Source organism: Myotis brandtii, unplaced genomic scaffold (genome assembly GCF_000412655.1).
Source record: "Myotis brandtii unplaced genomic scaffold, ASM41265v1 scaffold59, whole genome shotgun sequence".
NCBI classification, from domain to species: Eukaryota; Metazoa; Chordata; class Mammalia; order Chiroptera; family Vespertilionidae; genus Myotis; species Myotis brandtii.
This window is the reverse complement of record NW_005370223.1, coordinates 4,056,614-4,075,153: the sequence shown is the minus strand read 5'-3', so window position 1 is coordinate 4,075,153 and position 18,540 is coordinate 4,056,614. Positions and strand designations below refer to the sequence as shown.

At 36.3% G+C, this 18,540-nt stretch overlaps 1 protein-coding gene and 1 pseudogene across 7 annotated transcripts in view; both read right to left on the bottom strand.

Annotated features, from left to right (window-relative positions):
• The window catches only part of VPS13B (vacuolar protein sorting 13 homolog B (yeast)), a 631,834-nt gene that overhangs the window by 246,392 nt on the left and 366,902 nt on the right, over positions 1-18,540 (bottom strand). For 5 of the 7 annotated variants that reach the window (XM_005879267.2, XM_005879266.2, XM_014550205.1 and 2 more), the window contains exons 31-32: positions 17,863-17,989; positions 14,520-14,663 (exon numbers count right to left, since the gene is read on the bottom strand). In XM_005879267.2, the coding sequence (XP_005879329.1) occupies positions 14,520-14,663; positions 17,863-17,989 (271 nt within the window). Of the gene's footprint in view, positions 1-5,391; positions 5,505-14,377; positions 14,664-17,862; positions 17,990-18,540 lie in introns of those variants that run through there. The other 2 variants (XM_014550208.1, XR_001364589.1) reach the window with 2 other exon arrangements.
• Positions 1,049-2,391, bottom strand: LOC102247890 (annotated as a pseudogene).

Genomic DNA, 18,540 nt, shown 5'->3' with positions numbered 1-18,540 from the left:
AGAATCTAGCTGTCGTTCATTAAATCATACATTAAAGAGATTTACAAACAATTGAGAAAATGCCAGCAATCGTTTTTGTTTTGAAAAATTTAAATTTCAGAAAAACAATTATTTTAGGTCAGGGACAAATTGTTATAACAGCATAACACTAATCTCCAAATTGAAATAAGATACACAATAAGCAATCTCTAACACTTTTCTCTGTACTGTGTCTTTTACTAACAAATATGCTGAGGCTTTTTGTTGTATTGTTTGTGACTCCGGATGAGATACCTAGCGTTGTCTTTGGTAGGTAGCTTAATGCTTGCTTTCTGAGTCAGTAAGACTATGTCATTGGTCATCATTATTAAGTCTAAAGAAGACATAACTCCAATGTCGTTGTGTCTGGCAGAATAATGGCCCCGTGAAGAAGTCCACATTCTGATCCCCAGATCCTGTGAATATGTTACCTTGCATGGCATAAAGGACTTTCCAGAAGTGATTAAGGTTGCAGATCTTCCAATAGGAAAATTATGTTGGGTTATGTGGGTGGGGCTCAATCTAATCACATGAGGATCCCCCCCTCTTTTATATATTATATATTTTGTTAGCTTGTACTAATACATTCTCATATTACAAAGGCAATTTAGTACGAGAATTTTTCTTTTGATATTTGAATCATCTGAAATAATACTGAACATTTTAAAAAAATCCTCATTTGAATAACAAAGACAAGCTAAATAGCAACAAAACATTCCTTTCTTACAGGTCTACACTGAAGTGGACCTAATTCAGTTTTGTTTTTAAAAGCCTCCTTGCCCTGACCGGTTTGACTCAGTGGATAGAGCATCGGCCTGCAGACTGAAGGGTCCCAGGTTCGACTCTGGTCAAGGGCATGTACCTTGGTTGCGGGCACATCCCCAGTAGGGGGTGTTGCAGGAGGCAGCTGATCGATGTTTCTCTCTCATTGATGTTTCTAACTCTCTAGCCCTCTCCCTTCCTCTCTGTAAAAAATCAATAAAATATAGAAAAAATAAAATAAAAAATAAAGGCCTCCAGAGACAAAAGCAGCTGAAAACCTAATTTAAAAAATAAAAAACTTGTTTACTAAACTACGGGTCTCTGGCATCATTTTGTTTCCTACTGTTTTGAAGCAAGTTCTTTGTTTCTTCTTCTGCTCTTTTATTGGTCCAGATGCACCACTTTCATCATGTTCACTCACCACTATCAAGTTAGTTTTCTTGCCTGAAACTGTACTTTCCCTTTAGCAGACCTAGTCTGGGCAGCTTTATCTCCCTTTCCTTTTCCTTTAAATCTGCAACCTTTTGACTTCCATTTGTTTAGGGATTCTTATTGATCTTCTATGATTTTTTTCAATGCTTCCTTTTCCACATCTCCATCTAGTACTCTCCTGTTGTTTCTTTGTTCCTTAATTGTAGGTTACCCTTGTTTATATCTTTGGTTTTATCCAGTGCTTCCTTAGCTTTTTCTTTAAATAGGATTATCCCCTCATTTGCTCCTCTGACAAAGTCTATCCATTTGATATCACCATGGTGTGAGAAAAGGATGTGCAAATCTTCTCTATAGGTCGATAATCTAGGTTCCCTGAAAATTTCAGCAATCAGCCAGTCTTTTCTTCAGACTTTTCATTTCAGCATATTCTGCTAACTTTTGTTTTTTCTTCTTGCTCCTCTTCAGCTCATCATTTAGTTTGAACTTTATTTTGCTTTTTTTCCCCTTTTTTTCTTTTTCAAAGTAAACTTCCTTGAAAAGTATCAGCAGATCTGTGTCTTCCTACTTTTGTCCAGGGCTCTCCTCACATTTTTTAGCAGATTCAGTGCCATCGAACCTAGCAAATACTGATCCCTTGAATGCTTTCTGCAATGGTCTCCTCTTCTGAATATTTAGTACTTGACCTTTTTCTTCTAACCATTTATGTCTTCTAGGGTTGCATCAGTAGGGAAGCCTTCAATATAAACAGATCTGGTTTTACATCATTTTTATACTTATCAGTCACTTCAGGGAGGGGTTTATTTGGAGAGCTTCTGATTTTGGTTTTATCTTCACACTTATTCCCATTAGCTCTGCCTTTGATTTGCTCAATGCTTCTACTATTACGTTAAAATCTGTTGTTAAACGGTTTGACCTATTGAATTTTATAATTATTTCCAAAGATACCCAGCCTTCATACAGTTTGATTTGTTCCTTTATAAACTTGTCCATGGCAAATTGAAGTCACCAAAATAATACTCAATTTGATGACAGATTTTGGCCTCCAGAGGAGCCATTTTTTCATCACCATTTTCAGCCATGTGGTTATCTTTAAGGGCCTGGTCCCACAGAGCTGGCCCCAGGATCACTAACAGTGACAGTAGCATCTAGTCTTCCCAGCATCACGGCTAGGCCCATCATATGAGATCTTTGTTTTTTATTGTTGAATTTATTGGGGTGACATTAATAAAATTATACAGGTTTCAGGTGTACAATCTATATCACCTGTATGTTGTACTGTGTACTTACCACCCCAAGTCAAGATTCCCTCCATCACCATTTACCTTACCCATTACCCTTTTCTACCTCCACCCACACCCCTTTCCTTTTGGCCATCATTATAATGTTGTCTGTGTCTATGAGTCTTTCTTTTTTCCTCTTTGCTTAATCCTTTCACCTATATCACACCCTCTGTCTGAGTCTGTCTCCATTTTGCTTATTAGTTCATTTTGTTCATTAGATTCCACATGTAAGTGAAATCATATGGCACTTTGGCTTTCTCTGACTGGCTTATTTCACTTAGCATAATACTCTCTAGGTCAGTGATGGCGAACCTTTTGAGCTCAGCGTGTCAGCATTTTGAAAAACCCTAACTTAACTCTGGTGCCATGTGACATAAAGAAATTTTTTGATATTTGCAACCATAGTAAAACAAAGACTTATATTTTTGATATTTATTTTAAATATTTAAATGCCATTTAAAAAAAGAAAATCAACCAAAAAAATGAGTTCGCGTGTCACCTCTGACACGCGTGTCATAGGTTCGCCATCACTGCTCTAGGTTCATCCATGCTGTTGCAAAAGATAAGATTCCCTTCTTTTTCACAGCTGAGTAGTATTTCATTGAGTAAATGTGCACAGCTTTTTTATCCACTCATCTATTGATGGGCATTTGGGCTGCTTCCAGATCTTGGCTGTTATAATTAATGCTGCAGTGAACCTAGGGGTGCATATCACCTTTCTGATTGGTGTTTTGGGTTTCTTTGGATATATTTTCAGAAGTGGAATTGCTGGGTTATTAGGCAGTTCCATTTTTAATTTTTTGAGGTAACTCTATACTGTTTTCCACAATGGTTCCCTTTTCTCCACATCCTTGACACCTATTTGCTGATTTATTGATGATAACCATTCTGACAGGTGTGAGGTGATATCTTATTGTAGTTTCAATTTCCATGTCTCTGATGATTAGTGATGTTGAGCATCCTTTCATATGTCTTTTGACCGTCTGTGTGTCTTCTTCAGAGAAGTTTCTATTCAGGTCCTTTGCCCACTTCTTAATTGGATTGTTTATTTTTTTTTGTTTTGTTGTTGAGTTTTATAAGTTCCTTATAAATTTTTTACATTAAACTCTTATCAGATGTATCATTAGTATGTTCTCCCATTCAGTGGGTAGTCTCTTCATATTATTGATGGTTTCCTTTGCTGTTTGATATAGTCCCATTTGCTTATTTTATCTTTTATTTTCCTTGACTGAGGTGATATATCAGAAACAATATTGTTATGAGAAATGGTCAAGATTCTATTGCCTATGTTTTTTTCTAGGATTTTTATGGTTTTGAGTCTAACACTTAAGTCTTCAATCCATTTTGAGTTTATTTTTGTGTATGGTATAAGAAGGTGGTCTAGCTTCATTTTTTTTTTTTTTACAGCCACCAAACCCTGCTGAGGCAAATCATATGAGTTCTTAAAAGCTGAAAACTTTCTTGCTATGGTTAGAGATCGATATAATGACAGAAGAAAGGTCATAGGGATGTGATGCAATAAGGACTTGACCCACCACTGTTGGCATTGAAGATGGAGGGAGTAGACCATGAGCCATGGGATGGAAGAGGCTTCCAGAAGCCAGAAAAAGCAAGTAAATGGATTCTTCCCTAAGACCTCCAGAAACACATGGAGCCCTGCTCACATCCTGATTTTAGTCACGTGAGATACCTGTATCAAATTTCTGACCTAAAGAAATTAAAGATAATAAACTTATGTTTGTTCTAAGCTATTAAATTTGTGGTAATGGGTTAGAACAGCAATAGAAAACTAATATAGTGGTAATGTCAGTTTCAATCCAAGTCTGGTTGAAGGAGACTTACTGTTAGTAAGAAATTTCAGCTTCAAAGCCTCTTGCTTGCATAGGACATTTTTTTTCAAGGCCTTGAACCAAACTTTGTATTTGTAATTTGCATTCTTTTAAAAAAGGACCAATTTTTAGATCCTAGAAAACTTAGATCCATCCCCTGGAGAATGCTAAAAATATTATTAGAGAATTTTTCCCTATAGGTATACACACAAATTCCAAAGGTTCACAAACATCTTCCGAGATTAATGGGGCAAAGGTCTCTTAGAATTTATGTGAATATGGTTCTAGGAGGAGAGAAAGCCTTGGGGGAAAAACAAAAAAAAGGGGAAGTTAACTTCAGAAAATATTTTAGAAAAACTAAAATGACTTCAAAAAATTCTACTGAATTGTTAAGAAGAAATTACTTAAGCAGAAGAGACATTTATGAAATGGTTATATCCAGAATTACACTTATCTATATATAATGATGAAGACAGTTTTTCTTTTCAAGTGGCTCAAATTTCAGAAGAACAGAAAAAAATATATTTTTGGGTAACTTCTTAAAAGAAACATCTCTAGGTTGAGACTTACTAACTACAATTAAATAATAAATAAACTAGAAACTGCCTTGCAGTGAATGTTACTTTTTCTTAACTATCTGGTTCCAGCTTATCTCAAGTCAACAAATAGGCATTTATTTCTTGGACAGCAGCACGGATTGCCACTGGAGGTCAGTCTTGGGCTTTCTCTCAGGTCATCAAAAACCCCAGTGCAAGACTAGAAAGTGAGGTGAAGGCCAACTAGCATGGTCCAAATCTCTCACGTTGCATAGGAAGATATTAAATCTCCAAGGGACTATAGAAATGCCTGGCTTGGAAGGGATTAACTACAGTTGTAATCCATACTAGTAATTAATTTTCATAATTTTTGAGTGTTAAAGGCACATCCATTCTATTTATAATATACAGTATATCTTAAATGAAGACTAGGCAAATATCCTGTACAGGAGAATTCCAAATGACTTATATAGATATTCCCCACTCAACATTAAACAAATCCAAAATAAAGATCATTCTAACAAATACCTGACCAGTACTCCTTGAAATTGTTACAGTCAGCAAAAACAAGTATGAAGAACTGTCATAGTCTAGAGCAGCCCATGCAAACATAACTCAATGTAATGGAGTGTATCCTCAATGGGATCCTGGAGCAAAAAAGTACATTAGTAACTTTTTTTTTGTAAAAAGTAAGGAAATCTAAATATAGACTTTAGTTAATATTATGTAGTAATATTGGTTTATTAGTTGTGACAAATGTGCCATACATTTAATGTAAGATGTTAATTATTGGGAAATGGAGTGCAGGACATATGAGAATTTTCTATACTATTTTGGTAGCTTTTCTGTAAATCTAAAATAAAGAAATTATTTTAAAATATCTATATATTCTAAAAATCAGTAAAACCTTCAAGCAACTTATTAGTATCTATATCTCCCTTTTGGCAGCCAGGAAGTTAAGAGCCAGATCTGAGGTTCAGGGCTCATAGCCAAAATTTATGTTGTTTTTGTTCCTCTGGTCTTAATTTTTAGAAATCTTTATATTTTACCACTAGAGGCCCGATGCACGAAATTCGTGCATGGGTAGGGTCCCTAGGCCTGGCCAGCGATTAGGGCCTACCTGTGGGGTGACTGGCGGGGTGATCGGGAGGCCCCCGCTGGCACCTGCCTTGGCTGACCTGGGGCCTGTGGGCAGCTCCTGCATTGAGCGTCTGCCTGCTGGTGGTCAGTGCACGTCATAGCAAACAGTCGTTCAGCCGTTTGGTCCATTTGCATATTAGGCTTTTATTATATAGGATTATTTGTGTGCATCTTTATAGATCCCAAACTATATTTACTAGGTAAAAAATTAAAATTTAAGTAGAATAAGCAGCTTCCTCATCTCAAAATTTTAAGCCCTGTACCACTCCTCAATAGTTGTTCTGACACCTATTTCATGGAATAAGAACTCATCAAATAGATACCCCTTCAACTCCCTATTATTAAACTCTTTCATTACTTAGATCTGTGACCATCCTCTCATTTTCCCCTTCTAATACATTAGAAAAGGTATCATTTATCCTAATGTCAAGCCCTCTACTTTTATTCATGGATATTATTTTCTCACTAGTTTAGGAAAGTTACACACCTGATTTTTCCTTCTCATCATGTATACTTCAGCCTCTCTTACAAATGAATCCTTCCCAGTGACATTTAAATATCTTGGTCTTTTCTATATTTAAAGATAAAATTAATAAACAAATAAATAATATCCCTCTCTTGAACCCATAAAAAGACAACAGACAAAAAAAACAAAACAAGACAACAGACCAGACAACATTTCTTATTTGGGGACATCAATGAAATACTGAGCTGCTCCAGAGTTCAAGAAGGTGCAAGGTGCAAGGAAGACCCATTCTGTGGCCTTCGGATGCAGTAATAGCTGAAGCCTATAACCAAACATACTATGGCAGGAGAGTCCTGGCCCTTTGCCACTCACTCAGAACAGCCAGGGAAATAATGGTCTGGAGCACTATCCTTCCTTCAACTCATGGCAGCCATGAACCAGTTCATTTATTATATACTTATTCAGAAAGAATAATAATGAATTACGTAGAATCTATATTCCTATGGCTTTCCATATATACATCCTCTCAGCCAATGCAGAGTCAGCTCATTATTGGTTTTCTTCCTCTTCTTCCCTAAAACAATGCTTCAGTTCAGACTCTCATTTTCTGGATCTTACTGCTAGAGCTTCCAGGGTTCTTTCTACCTAATGGCCTACCCCTATTTCAAATGTGAATCTGATCATGTCACGTTCTTGTTTTAGATCAGGGGTGGGGAACCTTTTTTCTGCAAAGGGTCATTTGGATATTTATAATACCATTCGCGGGCCATTCAAAATTTTAGATCAGGGGTGGGGAACCTTTTTTCTGCAAAGGTTCCATTTGGATATTTATAATATCATTCCTGGGCCATTCAAAATTATCAACTTAAAATTAGCCTGCTATATTTGTTCAAACATTTAATTAACTCATTCCTAATGCCTTGGCAGGGCCAGACCAAATGATTTCCTGGGCCTCATACCGTCCACAGGCCAGACGTTCCCCACCCGTTTTAGATACTTCAATGGCTTACCACTGCAACACAATAAAAGGTAAACTTTACATGAGAACAATTATATTTATATGACTATTAATTATATTATTATTGTGTAATTCTGCCTATAAACAACCACATCCATACCAGTGATATCACAGAACTACTGCCAACAGCTCTCTTAACCAATATGTTATCAGTGGGGAGTGGGGCCTCATTTGGATACTTATTAGCGATGGAACCTTGGGTAAGTTATGGGACTTTGGGGAAATCTATATCCATATCTGTGAAATATGAGGGAAAAAGCCCCCAACTCAAAGGGTTATTATGAGGACTAAAAAGTTAGTTCCATAAAACACTTAGACCATCTGGCACATAGGGAGCACCCAGTAAGTGTTACTAGAGTTACAGATCCCAGGTAGTTCCCTCAGTAACAGACACTGTGACAGGATGGGAAATTACTATTGCCAGCAGACTTCTGTGTCTTCCAAAGGTGCATTACTGAATGAACCAATTTTTAGAAAGAAAGATGGCAAGCATCTAGGGCACATTTGCTGAGTACCAGGGATCTTAAACAGGTAGAAGGAAGACTACTTGGTTTAGGCTTTGGTGTTGATTTTATATGCGTCTATGCTCTGTGAGAGGATTTTTAGTCATTTGCTACAGAAAACCTTTGATGAAGAGCCAAAGTTCTAGAAATAAGCATTTTAAAAATCTGTGAGATCTTAGATGAGAATTATATACATTCCCATAGTTCTGACATCAATATTTTTTAAAAGTCGATTCATTTATGCAGTAGCACTGAAAGCTCAGAGGTTTGCTTATCAGACAGAAAGGCAAGCAAACCCTGGACCCTCAGTTATTTTGGACAGCCAGATCATTTACTATATTTTTATTTGAAAAGATAATAAGGAATTCATTATAACCTAATTTCCTAGAGCTTTCCTCCTTACATACAATTTTTGTAGGTCAAAAGGAATATGGTATTAAAAGACAGCATTGGAAATTTAAGAAAAATATGTGAGCATGGAGCAGTTACTGAAGAGAAAGTTTAAGGTCAGAGAGAAGACTTACAACTTAGCATGAACAGGATGAACTATAAACATAGAACAGTATAAGGTTGATTCAGTATGAGTTGCAGACCTGGACCTTTGCTCAGTATTCCAGCTCCCGTACTTTATTCCTTCCTTGATTCTTTGCTGGATTCACTATTTCTATTGGGGCTAAGATACTTTGATTTCCCTTGCTCAGTTCCTTCTGAAAGATGAAGACCAGAAGGTAATGATGGCTGGTAATTTAACCAATGACCAATGAAAGTGGATACTCAAACATTACTGGAAGACAGAGAATGCCAAAAAGGTTCGACAGAAATAGCCTGAAGAATTTTATACACCTTCACTAAATAGACCAACAATTTTCAGAATATGCAATAAATATGACAAAAATGGGTCCATCTATAATAGTCCATAAAGTGGTCAATATTACCACCCAGGAAAATGTTAGTGAGCCATGTATTTAGGAAGAGTTCCCCTGCCCCCCCCCCCCCCCCCACTTCGCTGCAAAGCAAAACAAAGAACTTCTATTGAGTTAGGCATTTTCCATAGATCTTTGAGTTATGTTATGCAACATTTAGGTCTGAAAATGTATTGGCCAAGATTGCTTCATGGATTGGTTTTTAGAGGATGACCCAGATCACAGCTTGTAATTCTGCAAAGTGGTACTGAATAAAGAAAGACAAGGCAATGGCATCGTTGAGAAAATTATGTGATCAAACAAAGGTCATTTTAAACTTCCAGCTGCTGTAAATTGGCACAACCGTGTCTATGTAACAATAGGACAGCTGAAGCAGCTGGGATTACAGTTTGGGTGGGTCTTTCTTGTAAAGGAGTACCTGGACCTCTTTTTTCCATACAAACTGTTACACATGACCCATGTCTTAACATGCTGAGGGACACTGTTTCACCACAATTACAGAGACAGCATGATAATGATGACTTCTTCTCTCTACAAGATGGAGCTCCCCTACACTACGCCATAAAAGTGTGCTGGTTTCTTAATGAACGATTACCCAACAGGTGAATAGGTTGACCAGGGCCATTGGATGGCCACCACAATCACTACTACCTCACCCCAATGGATTTCTTTGGGGTGATGTCAAAGATAAAGTTTTTTTTTGTTTGTTTGTTTTACAAAAACCACATACTGTGGATAGGAGTCACTGCAGAAGAGAAGCATGACAAGAAATTGATGACAATAAAGAACTCTGTGTCAAAGTGTGCTTGAGTGTCACAAGTAGACCTACAAAAATGTATAAATAAGGCTGGCAAATTGAACACTTACAAGATTATACCTAAGTGCACTGAGCCGTTGTGACATTCTTTGAGTTAATAAAGCAATTGCAATAAAAAAAATAAACATAGAAGAACAGATGAAGGAGACTTGGGGAGAAGAGATGAGAGGAGACAGTAGTCCTGAAAGGACAGGGGGCTGACTGGAAATGAAGATGTACCTGCTCTGACCTGCTTACATTTTTTAAAAATGTAACTTTACCATGCTTCATTGACAGCAGGACACAGTGAGTGCTTCATGGAGTTCGTAATTCTTTAGATGATTGTAGAGAAGCCAAATACAATAAATAATAGCAGAAAGTCTGGGGAAATAAACCTTATTTTGGTGAAAATATCCATTACTTCAGAAATTTTAAGAAACATTGACTAAGTACTGTGGATTTTATGATGGCTAAAATAAACTTCTTGTAAATAAAATTTTGCTTAAAAACATAATTTTTAGCTATCAAAAAGAGAGTATAAAAAGAGGTATCAAGCATGCTTGAGGCAGGATACCAAGTGAGTCATTACCAGAGACCGAAAGGAAAGGAAAGCTAAGGAAATGCCTAAAACCAAATGCTTACATGGAGGAGGAGGAGGAGGAGGAGGAGGAGGGAGAGGAGGAAGGAGTAAAAGCAAAGGAAGAAATGCTCAATTAGTGTTATAAATTGTTCTTTCTTCTCCAGGATATGTAGCGTGTGGATCAAAGAACCCCACCTTCAGATCCTCAATGATGTGGTTCCATTCACTGCCCCTAAAATATGGTTTCTATTTTGCTACAAAAGTTTTATTTACTCTAAAACATTGATTTGAAAATGAGCATGTGTTACTCCTTACATACACTACCTCTGTAAGTAGGCTTAATAAGATGATTACTTGCGATTCAGGAATAAGAGAGTAATTACTACAGCCAAATAAACATAACTCAGGGCAATCTTAGTCCTCTCACCCTCTCTTTAGTCAGCTTTAAGATTGTATTTTTAAAAGAAATTATAGGAAACAATGTGTGATATTATATGCTACAGTTATTTCAAATCCTTACTGAAATGCTTAATCTGATACTATACTAAATCTACTATATTGTATTATATGAGAATAGAGGAAAATGTAACTATGTTATTTATGTCTCAAGATATACCTACCATCAATGTGTGAGTTCACCTGAGAGGTCAGCCTAAAATGGATCTGAGCTTTGAAGCGAACAACCTGCTGAAATTGTTCTCTAGTTCAGTCAACCTCAACTCCTCTGGATTCCTGTGTCCCTCAACATTTCAGCCTAGCATTTATGTACCCCACCTGTCTCCACGAAGATACAGTAAAGCATCAATTTCTTCCATTTATTTTGAAGTGTATGTCATATACATCTTATCTTTTCTATTTTAATGAACAGTAATAGGAATACCTATAAATTAAGCAATCAATCTATTAATTCATAGTGCAAGCATTTAACTCAGCGTCAAATTCTATGGTGTGCTCAGCACTTACCCAGGGTTTTAACATTTCTAACTTAAATTCTGTGAAAGTATCTGTATCAGTGAGGACTGAGTTTGGCCTCAAGTAACAGAAAGCCAAATATTAGTAGCTTAACCATTTACTTATTTCCTTCTCATAAGCTAAAGTCCAGGGCTGGTTGCAGAGGCTCCATGATGTCACTCACATCTCAGGATCACTTTATCTGCTCATTTTGCTATTTTTAGTGTATGGCTTTTATCCTCATGTTTGTAATCACATGGTAACAAGTGCCTGGTCACTTCCCTTGTCATTATTCCAACAAGGAAAAGGAAGAAAGTCAAGTGTATCAATCACCATATAAAGTACATTTTTCAGAGCAAAAGTACTGGAAAAATTTTGATCAATGTTGGGGGCAATTTGCCTAAACCTTCAGCTGGTCATTTATTACCTAAAGTACTTCCTCTTTTAGCTATGTACATGGAAGTTTCATCATAAGTTTGCTCCTAGCAATAATCCTCAGATTGTTCCATTGTTTTTACTTCTATTTCCAAAAATTTGTCCATCTTTCTTCCCCTTTGTTTAAAGTTTGGAATGTTTACTCTACTAACAAAAATCCCTCTGCCACATTCTTGAATACATTTTAAAATTAATCTTTCAAATAAAAGCTTGTCAAAGACTGTCTAAAAATATTAACACCTTCCATCAGTTGGTGAGCTTAGAACAGATGTGACATTTACTTGCCTGTAATTCATGGGGTTCTTTCTACAGTCCTGATCAATGGGATTTCCATAATTAATCCATCATTTTTATAAACTAATAGATGTTCACAACATCATGGTACACATTTTTAACAAACACGTACTCCTTCCTCCACTTCCCCAGGAACACAGCCATACTGATTTTCCTATTTCTTTAATTCTCAAAAAGATTTCTTTAAATCCTCACCCGAGGATATGTTCTCATTGACTTTAGAGAGAGAGGAAGGGAGAGGAGAGAGGAGAGAGAGAGAAACATCAATGTGAGAGAAAAACATCATTTGGCCGCCTCCTGCATGCACACCCATGGAGGATGAAACCTGCAACCTGGGTATGTGCCCTGACCGGAAATTAAACCCATGACTTTTTGGTGCATAGGATGATGCTCCAACCCACTAAGCGACCCAGCCAGGGCTCAAAAAGAATTCTTTAAAATTAGAGTAGTGTGATTGTTTTAAAGGTCACCAGGTCTTTCAAAATATATTGTATTCTATGTAGCAAAAACATCTTTATGTTCTTTAACTATCGGAGGTGGGTTGTGCTAAATGATTTATGAATAGAAAAATATTCTTCTATTTCACTGAAGGTCTTCTTTTAAAAAAAATGATATCAAAGAGAGGAAGAGAGAGGAAGAGAGAGGAAGAGAGAGGGAGAGGGAGAGGGAGAGGAAGAGAGAGAGAGAGAAAACAAGGATGGGAGAGAATCACAGATCAGCTGTCTCTTGCACACCCCCTACTGGTGATCACTCCAGCAAGTAGGGCATGTGCCCTGACCAGGAATCCAATCGTGTCCTCCTGGTTCACAGGTTGATGCTTGACCACTGAGCCACATGGGCCGGGCTGAAGGTCTTTTTTAATATTAAAATTTTCACAGACACATCCCACTGAGGCTGGGGACAGGACCAATTGTTCTCCTCATAAGAGCCTACAGTTTTTTTCTTTTAAATTGTGGTAAAATACATATAAAATAGAATTTACTATCTTAACCACTTTTCAGTGTATTGTCTGGATTGTATTTCAGTGTATTGTCTGAACTTTTAACATTATCTCCTAGAAGGAACAAAGGACCATAGACACATTTTTAAAACAGCAAAAACAACACCTCGTTCATTTACGGAACTATGAGTGACCACTCAACATTCAGCTAAAGGTTGTTAACTAATCTAACTCTGAGTGTCCCTTTATACTGAAATTAGATACTATTAATAATAGGCATTAGAAGTAGATAGGTAAATAGTTAAGAATCAATTTGCTAAGTTGTGTAAATTCCTTAAACACATCAGAAATTAACAGAATGTAAAATACTATTTCCTAGCCAGCTTGCTTCAAGCACTTCATCAAAAATGCCAGGGGGAAATATTTTCTGCTCTACTTGTTTTCATGTCATATTATTATATTCTTATTTAAAAAGACTTGTTTAAAGAGATAATAAGCAAACAGAATTCACAGGTGGTAAAAATGATCTAGTTGGAGAATACCCATCTATGAAAGTTAAAAGCTTTATCATTAAAAAAAAATTTTAGTAAAGAAGATTGAGAAACGAATGTAACAATTATGGTACAAGAACTGCGGCAGAAAGGAAAGAGCAAAGATTTAAAAGACCTAAATAAAATCTCGGATCCACCACTCACTGCCGTATGTGTGACATCAGTAGGCTACGCACTGCCTCTGAGCCCCAAGATGCTGATCTGTAAAGTGGTGATAGCGCCCCCTCCCCCTCAGAGGGTGGCTGGGGTAACATGCTTGGAGACACACGAGTCCACGCACATGGAAACACCTGGCACGCTGCCTAGCATCAAGTGGCTCTCAGGGAATACCTTTTCCTTCACTCCCTCCTGAATAAATAGAATTTAGAGCCTTGTGCATAACTCCCGACAAAAAGAATGACTGTTTCATAGATAAACAGTTTCTTCACTTGAGTTTTTATAGACGATTTACTCTAAGCACAGATATGATCATAGAAGTATGGAAACAAAAGCAAAGAAAGCCTATCTTGAGAAGCATCTAACAAGCAGCTTTCTTTGTTTCATGGGACATGCTTTGTGGTTACAATGCAGGCTTCCAATGAACACCAGATCAGAATTAACATTCTAGGCAGACATTCAACTTTTATGATTGTGTCCGTTCTTCACTGAGCCTGGGAAACGAACACTGTAGAAGTTATTTATTGAAGATATTCCCATAGTACTCCTACACAGTTCATTTCCAAAAGAGGCCTTATCCCTTTAATGTATCTGAGTAAGTAAAAAACTACACCATGGTTTCTTGCATTGTACTTTCAAAACTGCAACAGGGTAATAAAATCATGTTTTTAACAGAGGCTTTCTGAAGCGAGGCCGCAGCAATTTTGCAAAGATGCATGATAAATTATAGGAAAGGAGACCAAACAAATTTCAAACGTAAAGAATACCAATCCAAAATGATTTATGACCACCTTTTGAATAAAATTAAGTATAGAATAATTAGCAGAAAGCATTTAATTTAGTTTTCCTATTATGAATGTAAAGTTGGCACAAATGCAGTAGGCCTAATCAAAATCAGGTAATAGTTACCTCTGTGGCCTTGCTTGATGGTTCCAGTCCAGTCATATTTGCTACTATTAACTGATGTAAGAGTTGAACTTGAGCCACACTCAGGAAGAAATCCAGGTTTGTGGTTATATTCACTTCCAAGGAATGGCCACACACTAAAATCTCCTGAAGGAAAAAAAGGTTGAATACAGATAAAGAAACATGATAGCCATTAGATGATAATTCATCATTCTTACTTATTTGACCTTTACTACATTGATGAATTCTCATGGGACCCAAGTTCATTTGTTAATGAGAATAGCAGAAACGGTGAGCCCAGCCACTCGACACAGTTTAATGGATTAATTTAATAAACATATATAAGGGCCTGCTATGCGTCAGGCTGTGTGCTAGTTATAGCGCAACAAACAGTAAGAATTTTTCACTATTTCCTATACATTTGGCATTTTCATATCTCATTGTTTCAATAAGTGATGATGGAGGACGTTAGCATAGTCTTATTCATTCATTCAAACCAACAAATATTTACTCAGCACCTCCTAATTACCATGCAGTATACTGGAGTGGTAGGAATATCACAAAGAATAAGGTTGACCTTGAGGGGCAACCTGCTCTTGAGGAGGTTACAATCTGGCTGAGCAGACAGATGTAAACAGGCAATTGTAGGCAGGCAATTACAATCACAAGTGGTATGGTCTGAGTACTCTCCAAAGGATACATTCCAAATGATTTATAACAAAACAGAGTGCTGAAGCCAAAAACAGCTAGACTAATTAATTTAACTTCAAACTGCTAAAATCTTGGCAGCGTTAGGTAGATGTCCACTACTTGACTGGTGCTGCTCTGCATAACTGAGTCACTTGAACATTCTTTGCTGGAAAACCATTCAGAGAAGGAAAACAGAAATGAAAAACGACCCAGAAGCTTCACTTAATAAGCAGAAGTCCTGCCTCTGGTCATGAAGTGCATGTGGACAATGTTCAAAAGCTTGGAAACATCCACAAACCTTCTCCATTAGTATCATCCGAGGGAATGGATTTAAGGAGACTTATGATTGGTCCAAATACAAACTAAACAGCTTAGAGCAGGTTTCAATAAAGTCATAAAGAACAGCATGTCGAAAATGATTATCCCCCCCCTTTTTTTTTTTGTTAAAAAACCTTTTCCCTACAAGTACCCTGTGTTTACTCATTAGTTAGAATTCTTATTTTATTCCTCAGGTAATGATGAAAAGGAATATATTCATGTATTTTAAAGCAATTGTGTTACTAAGTAATAGTAAGATATTAGATTTAATTTTTATATAACATCTGTGGATATATAAGACACTATATCTAACCTAACTTTCTGTATAGGGCTATTATAAATATCAAATAAGATAACATATACAAAAATATTGTTTATAAAAAATTCAGGGAAAGAATGGAAAGTTATAGTAGCGTGGATTACTAGATTTAATTTGTACCTAATTTCTCTGAACTTTTCATAATAACTGCCTTTAAGTGATCGCAAAACTTATGAAGTTTTCAGTATAACAAATTTCTATGAAGAACCTTGTTTTCTTTTTTTTATGGTTTACATTCAACATTATTTTGTATTAGCTTTAGGCATACTGCACAGTAGTCAGGTAATTTTATACTTCACAAAGTGCTCTCCCCAATATTTCCAGTACGCACCTGGCACCACACATAGTAAATATTATAGTTATATTGACTATATTCCCTGTACTTTATATCCCTGTGACTATTTTATAACTACGAATTTATAGTTCTTAATCCCTTAACCTTTTTTACCCAGTCCCTCAACCCTCTTCCTTCTGGCAACCATCAGTTCTCTGTATATATCAAATCTGTTTAAATTTTGTTTGTTCATTTATTTTGTTCTTCAGATTCCACACGTTAGTGAAATCATATAGTATTTGCCTTTTTCTAACTGACTTATTTCACTTAACATAATACTATCCAGGTCCCTCCATGCTGTCTCAAAGGGTAAGAGATCCTTCTTTTTTATTGCTGCATAGTATTCCATTGTGTAAATGTACCACAGCTCTTTTATCCACCCGTCTACTGATGGACACTTAGGCTGCTTCCAAAATTTGGCTATTGTAAATAATGCTGTAAAGAACATGGGGATGCATACATTCTTTTGAATTAGTGTTTTGGTTTTCTCTGGATATATACCTAGAAGTCATTCACTGGGTCATAAGGCAGTTCAGGTTTTAATATTTTGAGGAAACTCCATACTGCACCAATCTGCATTCCCACCAATAATGCATGAGGGTTCCCTTGCTAAGAGAAATGTCACAGAGTTTACTACCTATGTTTTCTTCTGAGATTTTTATGGTTTCACAACTGACATTTAACTCTTTAATCCATTTTGAGTTTTATTTTATGTATGGTATAATCTAGTTTCATTTTTTTCATGGATCTAATTTTCCCAACACCATTTATTGAAAGACTGTCTTTATCCCAATGTATGTTCTTGCCTCCTGTGTCAAGTATTAATTGACCATAAACGGGTGGGTTTATTTCTGTGCTCTTATTCTGTTCCATTGATCAATATGCCTGGTATTGTGCCAATATCATGCTGTTTTGATTACTATGGTTTTATCGTATACTTTGATGTCAGGTAGTATGAGACCTCCAATTTTGTTCTTCTTTCTCAAGATTCTTGTGGCTACTCGGAGGTCTTTTGTGGTTCCATGTAAATTTTCGGAATTTTTATACTATGAAGAACTTTTTAAAGTTATAATGAACCACATTATTATTACATTTCTGCTGTAGGCATGGAGTCACTGATACACAGTGATCAGACTTGAAACCTGGACCCACCAATAATTGGCTAACACGGATCAAGTCAAGTAACCTAATCTCTTTTGCTGTTTCCTCCTTCATAAAACATGGCTACTAATAACATCTATCTCATAAGGATGTTGTGAAGACTATGTAAGGTAATCCAATTGAGAACTCTAAATTATCTGTCAGTAATATCGGTGCTTTCATTAGAAAGAGGTTGTACAGGTTGTGTATGGTCCGAAGCCAGACCATTTGGGTGCATAGCATGCTTGCCATTTACTACTTGTGAACATTTGGACAAGTTATTTGGATTAGTTTTTTATACTTCAGTTTTCCCATCTGTAAAATGAGGGCAATAGAAGCAAATATAATTATTATGAGGATTGAACGAGTTATTACATAAAAGTAATAAGTGAACAGTACTAGAAAGTGCTCAATAATAGCTGCAACAGTAACTTATTAACAAGCTAATTTAATATTCTGTGCTCTGAAAATATGAAAACCCCTAACATACAAAGAGGAGCTGCTCCATTATTAAGACTAAAATGAGACCTAAATTATGCTCTGACCTCAGTGTGCATATTTTCTGGAGAAATTATTTTGGTGAAAATGATGGCAGGTGCTCCAGTTATTCGGACAGAAAAATCTGTTAAAATGGGAGTCATAATTGCTCTTCTTTCTTGATGCCGCCGTATGCTAAAAAATAAAGAACAGAATTGTTAGCCATTGCATTATTTTTCAAGAATAAGTTTCATTAAATTTGTACAAGTCTTTGAACTACAACATGTATGACAAAATCACATTATTTTGGGAGTGCCTCTTTATATATTTTATAGTCATAGTTCTATAACTTCAGTACTTAACTTCAGATTTATAAAGGATATAAAAACCATTGAGATATTCAGATGTAGTCATTTAATATTAGTTGCATCCTAATACTTTTCAAAAAATTACTTTGTTTTTAATTCCGCTTATTTTTACAAATAGCTTAGTATCTTTTTTGTTACCAATAATCTCACTGTTTTGTGATAATTTTTAATTTCCTATATTTTATATTACTGACCTTCTAGTTGACAACTGTCCTCTTAACAATCTCACTAGGTGCCCAAGTATATCCTCTTAATCTCTGACCTCTTTTTTAGCTCTAAGAATCCTCTGTTCATTGATTATTACTGCCTTTAAAGCATGTGGAATGGCACTTCTGACTCTGATACTAAATGCTGCTTCACAACGAAACTGTATGTAGA